A 9,991-nucleotide genomic window follows, 5' to 3' on the forward strand; every position below is an offset into this window, starting at 1 on the left:
GAAATGCGTTGCAATAAAAATTGTCTATTGGATGTTAGAAGGAGTTTGTTTGGGTGTATGAGTGTTTGAATGTCTGTGATTATGTGTCGATTTGGATGTAAGTAGTTTATTTTTTACTTTAAAGGTAGTTCTTTTGTTTTTTGTCGACTTCTGTGGCCTAATGATCATCTTGCCTGACTGCCAAGTCGGAGGTCTCGGGTTCGATCCCGGTTTGGTCAATCTGGAAAATGTATTTTTTAGATGTTTGTTTGTAAGTATGTGAGGATGTTTGTTACTCAATCACGCAAATTCTACTGAACAGATTTCGATGTGATTTGGTTTACAGGATAATTACTACCCCAAAATTCTTACAGAAGCGCGGCTCCGGGGCGCAAATAGTGTTCGAAGTACTATTTTTTTGTCAATTTTATGCTTTACTTCTATTTTAACTTGTATGTTATTCTGTAAGGTTTTACTTGCGACTTCGTTGGCATGTGATTAGAATTTACTAGATAGTCGTGTAATTGATGTAGTAACACCCCCTTACCAAATTTTACTAAATCGTTTTAACAGGTACCATTTTCAGATAACATTACAGATTTCCCTTCACCTCAGTAAATAATTAATCAACCGAACTAGTATCAAAATAAAAAATCACAAACATAAAAAATAAAACAAAGCGAATCCACAACTTTATGTTCCTAGGCGAGCATCATGAAGCGCGGCGACAAAACTATATTTGTTTCGTTTACTCTTTAATATTTGTTGACCGCAAGAAAGAGATAGGCGCGGATAGTGCTAAATGCCGAGAACAGTTAAGTTTTAAATATTTAATAAAATGATTTGATAGAAAACCAACAGCTAACTTATACTATTAAGTTCGATTACTTTAAAACTGAATTGTATTTACATGAAATAGGAAACGCCATCCTTTTTGAGCGCAATTCTTGGTCAATTTTTAAATTTTTTAACAGAGCACTTCGTCATTGTGCGACGTTGTCACTCGTGGACGGACGAAACGAGACTAGCCGAGAACTTTACTCATTTGAACGTTGAGTAGAGTTTTGCCGCGGACACTTTTTTAGCGGGATTGTGAGTCTAGTTGTTTATAGAATGTAGCGGAAGCGATGATTCGGCTCGACCGCCACCAAAGGGAAGATCTTCCGCCAGGCTAGGTGTTATGCCTGGGGAACCGCGGCTCCAACGATGTTGTGTCGGAGGTTGTATATATAGCTCCAATCCATGAAATCTCTGAAATCGCGATTTGGGTTCTTCGCTGCTATTGGCTGAGCGCGTCGATTTCTTCGAGATGACTGACAGTTGTTGTGTGATTTGATGTTTGTGACGAGTGGCGTAGAGATGTCGCCACACATTTAATGCATCCTATTAAACTGCATTAAAATATGTAGAAATAGTGTTGCCATTATTGAAAAGATAAAACGTATGGAATGGAGGGATATACTTACATTTATGAAAGAGAAAAGATTTGTATTTTTGTTTGAAACAAATAAACTCTGCAATAGGCGGAACTGGGGTTCTCACAGAGGGCTCACACTGGAAAAACTAATGACAAGTAACTACTTTAATGAAAAGTTCAAAGCCGTTGGTTCCTTGCGATTTTTTAGGTAGCAATGGTAAGCATTCAAAGACAAACGGATAGTTAATGTTTTTGTTTAATATATTTTACAAAAGTAAAAAAGGTACTTAACTAAATATATTCACTAGATTTTGCATGGCTAGGTGAGTTTTGTTTGCTTTAGTCGCTAGCGTCTTTGTGAATTAAAAGTGCCCTTGGAGGCGAGTTAATAAACTTCTGAATTCCATAAAAATATCAGTACGAAGTATCTACGACATACATACTTTAGCGATTATACCAAGCTAAATTTATGATAACAGTACTATGAAAATATAGGTACATATTGAACTAAAACATAGAGACAGATCATTTAAGAATAACCAAAAGCCCTAATTAGGTATTATAAATGCAAAAGTAACGCTTGTCTGTTACGTTTTCACGCCAAATCCACTGAACTGATTTTGATGATATTTGGTACACAGTTAAAAGTTGACCCTGAGGAAGAACATAAGACTACTTTTTATTGCGAAAAAAGAAACCACGCGGATGAAGTCGCTGGCAATAGATAATTAAACATAAAATATAATGAATATATGCATATTCATATATATAATAAATAAATGCATATTCATTATATTTTTTCTTAAAAATAAAGGTAAATCACTACACAAAGGAACTACTTATTTGGGATTCATAAAAGTAATTAAATTTAGTAGATATCATTCGAAAACTCTAAGTTTTTTATGACAATATTTAAAAAAAATTATCACATCTCTTGGATTAGATTACTGTTGTTTTTCACAATTTAAAATTCGTAGCGTTAATGATTTGTTAATTATCGACCTTGGGCTAACCTAAGTACAGGGCGTTAAAAAAAGTATACCTAAACTTTGCTAAGTATAGTCTTACATATAACAACAACTACTAACAATTGGCACCTATAGGTACTTATGATACTAAGTAAATTAAATCAAGTAAAATACCAGTCTTGTAAGTCTGCACCTCCAAGAGGATTTTCGTTACTAAGTAAATTCTCTTTAAAATAAACTATAAGTACCTACATAGATAATATTAGAATAAAATTTGTTAAACATAACATTTGAAAAGCCTCTGCCAGCTATTTGACTCGAAATATATTGGACTTAGAGGTATATTCTGTGAATGTTTTTAATATTATTTATAAACTAAGCAATAAAAAAGCATTTTTAAAAGTGAAGGGATTACGAAATAATTAGGTATTCCGATCTCTATGGAGACAGGTAACTAATTCTTCTGAATCATTTCTTTCAGTTCAGTGGCTTCATTGCCATCATCATCAATGCCTTTAACGACAATGTGGTTTAATTTTTCGTTGCTATTGTTCTCGTATAAGTCACCTTGTAGCAACTGTTGTATTTCTTTCAAACTCTTCCCTTTAGTTTCAGGTACGAAAAAGTAAGAAAATATAGTTCCAGCGATGGCAACACCGCCAAAAAGAGTAAAAACTCCGAACAACCCGGACACGTTTTTAATTTCCTGATACCCCTTTGCCACACCAAATCCTAATATACCTCCAAACACATTGAGCCAGGTTAGCGCCGTAGATTTCACATTTAATGGGAACATTTCAGCTGGAATGAGGAACGCTAAGGAATTGTAACCTAGCGTTGATATAATAGTTGATAAGATAATGCCCACGAAAGGAATCCAGGAGTATTGACGTAGGGTTTGGCGTTCGATTAGTAAGACTTCCTGGCAGAAGAAGTAGGCCGCTACAAGCCCCAATGAGATTCCAGTTCCAAGAAATGAGTAGATGAGCAAAGGTCGTCGCCCAACTCTGTCAGACAGTAACGACGACATGATGCCTGCAAAAAATATAGTATTTTTTATAACGCGATGATTAATTTAAATGTAAAATGTTATACTTTTTAACGATTACCGCATGACTATTTAATACATTAACTTTAAAAGAAATCGTATTTGATTTGAGAACGGAGTTATTTATGGGGTAGACAGATCCGCTTACCAACAATAAAACTGATTGCTCCAAAAACTATAAGTACGAAATCAAGTCCAAGAAGCCAATTCCCTTCTTGCATAATGCGACCCAAATAATTGCGGGTAGTTATTCCTCCAGTTAGTATCAGCGCCAGTTTTAATCCTGAAATAAATATTATGTACTTCACTTAGATAAGGTTTTAAGAAAAAAAAGAGTTTTATCGCTTCAGGAAAAGTGGCCCTGTTCTAAAGCAAACGAACAACACGAACCATACATTTTTAATATATATATATTTTGTTGACTTAAGTCAACCTTATTATTTCTTAAAGTGATCATCACATCACATTTAACAATAGGTACCTCTCAAATTATTAGAGTTCCTTCGATTTATCAAAGTTGCCAATTCTTATACATCCATGGTTTCATTCTTACAATGACTTTGGGTTTCATAACGTTCACAATTATTTTAACAGAATATCCTATTTGATTTTTTCAAGTCCATTGATACAATACAAACATTCCTCGTCTACTAATTCAATCGCTGCCTAAAATACGAAGCAGCTCAATATAATTTACATACCAATTGAGATAAGAATAGCCTTGCGGTATTGTTTTCCTGAGACGAGCTCAGCTATGGAGCCAGATCGGCGCATTTCGTTTTTAACATCTGCTTGTAATGACCTAAAATCATTCTCAAGGTTCTGAAAATTAAAAAAAAATACGTTTGTTATGAAAACTAGCTATCGCGCGGGGCTTCGCTTCTATGGGGAATTTCTATGTCTATTCTATATCTGTGCCATATTTCGTGAAAATCAATCAAGTAGTTTTTGAGGTTATTCGCAACAAATATACAACGTACCTACTGTTTAGTAAAAGTGGATGTGGATAGTATGTATAACCAACTTTAAAAAGGCAAAACTACATTCACGTGATAAAAATATGAAGTATAGTAATTAACGATAGGTTAAATAAACTAATTAAGTAGGTACTATGGAAAACCCAATAATAAAGGTTATCAGCGTTAAAGTCAAAGAGTACGGTTGATTTTGTTATTACTTAATTGATTTTACAGATTATTCAATAGGTAAATAATACATCTCTCTCCCATGGATGTCGTAAAAGGCGACTAAGGGATAGGCTTACAAACTTACTTAACTTTACTTGGGGCTCTTTTTTAAGGCAATGGGCTAGCAACCTGTCACAATTTGAATCTCAATTCTATCATTAAGCCAAAAAGCTGAACGTGGCCATTCAGTCTTTTCAAGAATGTTGGCTTTGTCTATCCCGCAAGATGTATAGACGTGACCATATGTATGTATGTTAATAATACAATCATAGAAATCGGAAAAAGACCATAAGGATATTAGTGTAGTGAATATGGTAAATAAGTATACGGGTGAATAACAAACGCTTAAACAAAGATGATGAATTAACTTAAACACAAAAAATATATGTGTAATACATAAATAAACAAAGCAAATTATACATAGATTACAAACTTCTTTATCCTCATAGTTTCGAAGCATCATCAGTACTTTCTTAGCTTCAGTGACCTTCCCCTCCTTCAGGTAAAAATACGGTGTCTCCGGTATCCAGCAGCAGGCGAAGAAGTAGCCGAGTGGTAGCACCAACATCATGTAGTTTAAGGTCGTGTAGGAGACGTAGTGGCCTATCACCATCACTAGGAGGTTACCGAAATTGAACATAAACTTGGTAGCTATTGATAATTCGCCCCGAATTTCTTTGTCAGCTATTTCAGCTATGTACATGTTTGCTACCTGTAACAACCCAAAAAATTTTGTCGAAATTAAGTCAATTTTCTTTTTTGGTGAGTGGAACAACATACTATCGAATCGTGAACCTTTTAAAGGCCAGTTGAATATTAGTATCTAAAATTTGAACTTACCTAATACGAAATAAGTTATTTTTGTTTTGAAATTTAATTAGACTAAAAGAGATGACTAAGTTTGCGACCTTGATAATTAATATATTTGATAATGAAATACTGTATCGTACAAAACTATTCAGTTTCAATTTCATGATGAAAAGAATAAGCATTCCTAAAAATAATAAGAATATTTAATTAAGTGATGAGAGTAATTCTTGTAATATATTTTTTTAAATACATGTGTAATGCCATTAATTTTTATATGTAACATTATTTAATACAAATCAAAAGCAGAGCAAAATAATAAATAGGGTTGTGCATAAATAATTATAGAAGCAAAATGAGAACACTTGAGTATTGTGATACTTACAGTACTAATCATTCCTGTTCCGAAGCCCCATAAAAATCGCGTTATGTAGAGTAACCATACATTTACGGAGAAAGCCACTATCACCTTAAAAATAAAGAGTTATTAGCACAGTTTTAATTGCAAATTTAATATGAATGTTTTGTGTTTGTAATTTATAGATATCTTTAAATATCTGCATTTCATTCTGTAAACACATGAATTTAGTTAAAAAAAATTACTTTATCTTGCTCTCATAGCGTTTTCCGGTTGTACAAGTTCTGGTTCTTCTAAAAACAGCAAGCATCTAATTATAAGTGCCCTTATAATTAAGTAGTCCTGTCACAATATTATGGTAAAAACTCTAGGTAGTGTAGTAAAAAATACGAAACAAAACTGCAATATCATTTGGTAAAAATAACGTACCGTTCCCGTAGATATAGGTAAGGCACTGAACAGCACACAACTTCTTCTTCCGAACCGTTCGCAGATAAACCCTGTCATCAAGCTACCCACTATAAACCCAGGAGCAGATAGGGCGAGCATCCAAGACATTTGAGACTGAAAAAAGGTGTTCAAATACAATACTACAGATTTGAATTGAGTACGGTCATCTTTCGTGAAAAAACACTCTAGTATCATAGACGTAAGGGCAAAGCCAGGCTTGTATGGCGTACATTACTTCTTACTTAACTTATCTCCATCTTATTGTCGTAAGACCGGGTTGCGACCTCATCTCTCTGAAGAGGAACACGAGGTACGCCTATGGCTGCAATCCTGTATTGAGTAAGTCAGGTTTTTACACGAAGCTACTTTCGCCCGACTTCCGCAATCCACAACCTTATTAAGGGGAATCTTACCTATATTAAACTATAGTTCAATATGTATCTTACACTATGATTCTCACCTCATTTACACGAATGTCAGTCTCATTGTTGTGGAACTTGACTAAAACAGGGGTTGGCCACGCCGAAGACACCCCCATTGTAACAGTGGCAAGTGATACTAAAAACCAGTATTTCTTGTTTAGAATCAAAATTTGTATTTAAGGGAATCAACTTTGTCTAACCAGGTTTACTATGACGCGACCTGCACCTGATTAGTTCCTGTTGCTTTCTCCACTTTCCCGAGAATGGCCCGGAGTCCCGTGGAGTCAAGTGGAGTCCGAGCCCGGAATCCACTTGTGACCACGACCCAGGACTGGGCAAACAAGTTAGTAGCCGAAGTGGGAGTCATCTGATCTCCGCAACCTCGCGCACCTGACCCAAAACCAACACTCGCAGGCCACCTTCATTTGATTGTCTTAGAAATACAATTGATATATAGACAAAAGCACCTCAAGTTTATAAGCATTTCCTTGAGTGTCTTCAATATGCGCGGGAAGAGAGGAGCTTTAACATTGTATACTTTTTTTTATTCTCCCAGACCAACACGGAACCTTGTCCCTATTGGTGTTGATTTATATACCGAAAGTGTCTTGTTATCTATTCCCGACTGTATAATAATAGTAGTAATAGTTCTCTAGTGAGAAGTGACACGCAAAACTTTTATACTTATACGTATATCTATAGGTATTAAAGGTCCAACGCAACTTCTGAGAAATTCGCAACGATAACAACTTAGTAGGAACCTACTTAGTCGCTTACAGTAACGGCATTGTTGAATACCTGAACCCTACATTTCATTATCACGTCCCCTTATCCACTACTGAATGTAATATTCGCCGAATTTTATTGAAATTCGTTAGTGCGAATAAATAGATTAACGGGAGAAGGTGGTTCGCAGCGGCCACGTTTAGCTTTTGTATTACCTACTCTGACCGATAATATACGAGAACTTACGATTGTTTAGTCTGAAATCTGATAAAATGTCGATTGGCGTATTTCGGTTATACGATGAAAGAAAGCTTTGTTATTGTGTAAAGGCATCTTTTCAGTGTTTGCAACGACATGCATATTTTGAGCTTTGAAGGCAAGACAACTTGCAACTGGAAATAAATTCCCAAATGTAAACTAGTATGTAGATAATGCATCAGGATTAAGTTTTACTTTTTGTAAGCAGTAAGACTGTATACAAAAGAGTGAAATATATCTAATAAAATCAGTTCTTAACTAACTTTTTACCTATTTCGACAATCTCAATTTGTCAATGGAATCAATGGACTTCAAACCTCTAGAATACAAATCACATTCAACGTATACTGAATGGTCGTTCGTATCCAATAATATTTAATAATGTGGCGATTTATTTGCAGGTACATGCTTACATGTCTGGATGATTCTCGTTAGAGCTGGCGAAAAGCCACATAGACGAGGGGAACAGTTACCTAGATTTCTAATTTTGAATAACTTTACATGTTAGGAGGGTTTTCAACAGCGGTGGTATCAACTGAGCGATGAACGGGCTTAGATAGGGCATGGACAGGAAACTACTATGTAGTATCAACTGCTCCATACAAAATTGAAATATGTAATGTATACCTTCGTCACGTATACGGGTCTAATGAGAACCATCCTTAAGACAAAATGATCGGATTTTATATACAGATAGGTATTTATAGCATTACGTACATAGGTACTTAGATATAATCACGTCATCCCTTGCATTACTCAATCTACCCGATTGAGCCAAATAATGGTAATAAGATTCAAATAGTGACATCGCCTAAATCCCAATCCCAAGTTTAAAGACTTTAATTCATTTAATTACATCCATGGGAAAGATATGGAGTGTTCCTATTCATTATTTAATTGGTCCCGGGAACCACACGGCATATATCATAATGGCAATAACATAATGTAATTATCGTCGATAGTTGAAAGCGGCGGCAGTCTCTATGATTTGCTTACCAGCTGCTACAATGAGATACTGGACTTTTCTGCCACCTCGTTCCATTTTCTGGAAAAAATGTACTAAGATATTATTATCAAATCAATGATCATAGAAGTAAGCCTTCCCTCTTATGCCTACTGAAATTGTAAAGTAACTTTGTCTTCACATTCAAACTTCTAAAACAATTTTGATGAATCGTACCTACCAAAGTAAGGAGAATGATAAGAATTAGGAAGTACCTACAAGACATGACGCGACTATTCTTTACGGGGTAGACAGTGACAACAGTCTCGATAAATCTGAAAGGTGACAAAGTGAACGGTTGCTAGCCTAGCCATAGTCTAAAAAGAATCCCGTTTATTAGCTTTTCCCTTGATGGGCATTTACAATCTGCACGGGGAGAGAAGCAACTGACACAACTATGTTTTTTTGTCGTTATTACAGTTCAGAATGAAAGCTTACGCTATATAAATGTGTCTATTTCCTAAGTCCTCTTTTACGAAAACTAAAGGGAAGTGGTTCTATTTTAAAGTGCTTGCAACGACACGGCAAAACTCTATGTTACTATCTATATCCAAAAAGCAAAGTAGGTAGGTACTTACCAGAGCTTATCACTGCAAATATCCTGAAAAATTAGGTATATTTATTTTAGTTACCACACAATCATAACATAACCTAACTTTATGTTGCTAAACTAATTCAAAGACTAGAAAAGATGAATTAATGAGTTTAATAGAGAGCACAACTATGCTAAAACTGGATTAAGTTTTGTTTGATTAATACGCAAAAGGTAATTAAATTTGTAAAAAAAAAAGTAAAACACGCTCTATAGGAACGCGTCCAGCGACGCGACTGAAGTTGTTTCGGTTTAGCTGAATAAATAAACTGAAGGCAGCGGCAAGTGCAGAACAGAATTCAACAGAACCTCGCTTATGTATCCCCTCCACAGGCACTTCGTTTTCGCGACAATTTAAATGTACGCAATAAATTATACAACAAATAAACACCGATGACCATAGAAATTTGAACTAAAAGTCTTCAGAATCTGGTAAAAATCGAGAGTACACGAAACCACCGACCGTCCACAAAAAATAGGGAATGTGGATGAAACGAAAGAAGTATGCAGGGATCGTGTCACGCAGAAAGATATGGTTTCTGCCTACCCCTCCGGGAAAGAGGCGTGATTTTTTTTTTTGATTTTATGTATATATAATGTAGTAGGAATTTTGATAAGCAATTTTATGAAAATATGTAGAGTAACTTTTTTTGTGAGTATATATTACATACATAGTTTCAGTGCGTACCTACTGAATATTGTTCGATACTAGCGGCCCGTCACGACTTTGCCCGTGGTACCATAACTAATAACACTCGCAGAGAATGTACCTTTTA

At 35.2% G+C, this 9,991-nt stretch overlaps 1 protein-coding gene across 5 annotated transcripts in view; it reads right to left on the reverse strand.

Moving 5' to 3' along the window:
• Nucleotides 1-9,486, reverse strand: part of LOC106142351 (facilitated trehalose transporter Tret1-2 homolog) — a 36,135-nt gene extending 26,649 nt beyond the window's left edge. For 2 of the 5 annotated variants that reach the window (XM_060947019.1, XM_060947015.1), the window contains exons 1-6: nucleotides 9,202-9,485; nucleotides 8,617-8,665; nucleotides 6,675-6,772; nucleotides 6,194-6,328; nucleotides 5,792-5,875; nucleotides 5,033-5,311 (exon numbers count right to left, since the gene is read on the reverse strand). In XM_060947019.1, coding sequence (XP_060803002.1) covers nucleotides 5,033-5,311; nucleotides 5,792-5,875; nucleotides 6,194-6,328; nucleotides 6,675-6,772; nucleotides 8,617-8,662 — 642 coding nt within the window. In that variant the 5' untranslated portion in view covers nucleotides 8,663-8,665; nucleotides 9,202-9,485. Of the gene's footprint in view, nucleotides 1-1,634; nucleotides 3,400-3,560; nucleotides 3,696-4,113; nucleotides 4,235-5,032; nucleotides 5,312-5,791; nucleotides 5,876-6,193; nucleotides 6,329-6,674; nucleotides 6,773-8,616; nucleotides 8,680-9,201 lie in introns of those variants that run through there. The other 3 variants (XM_013344082.2, XM_060947016.1, XM_060947017.1) reach the window with 3 other exon arrangements.
• Between the last annotated feature and the right edge of the window lie 505 nt (nucleotides 9,487-9,991).

Source organism: Amyelois transitella, chromosome 12 (genome assembly GCF_032362555.1).
Source record: "Amyelois transitella isolate CPQ chromosome 12, ilAmyTran1.1, whole genome shotgun sequence".
In the NCBI taxonomy this organism is placed as follows: Eukaryota; Metazoa; Arthropoda; class Insecta; order Lepidoptera; family Pyralidae; genus Amyelois; species Amyelois transitella.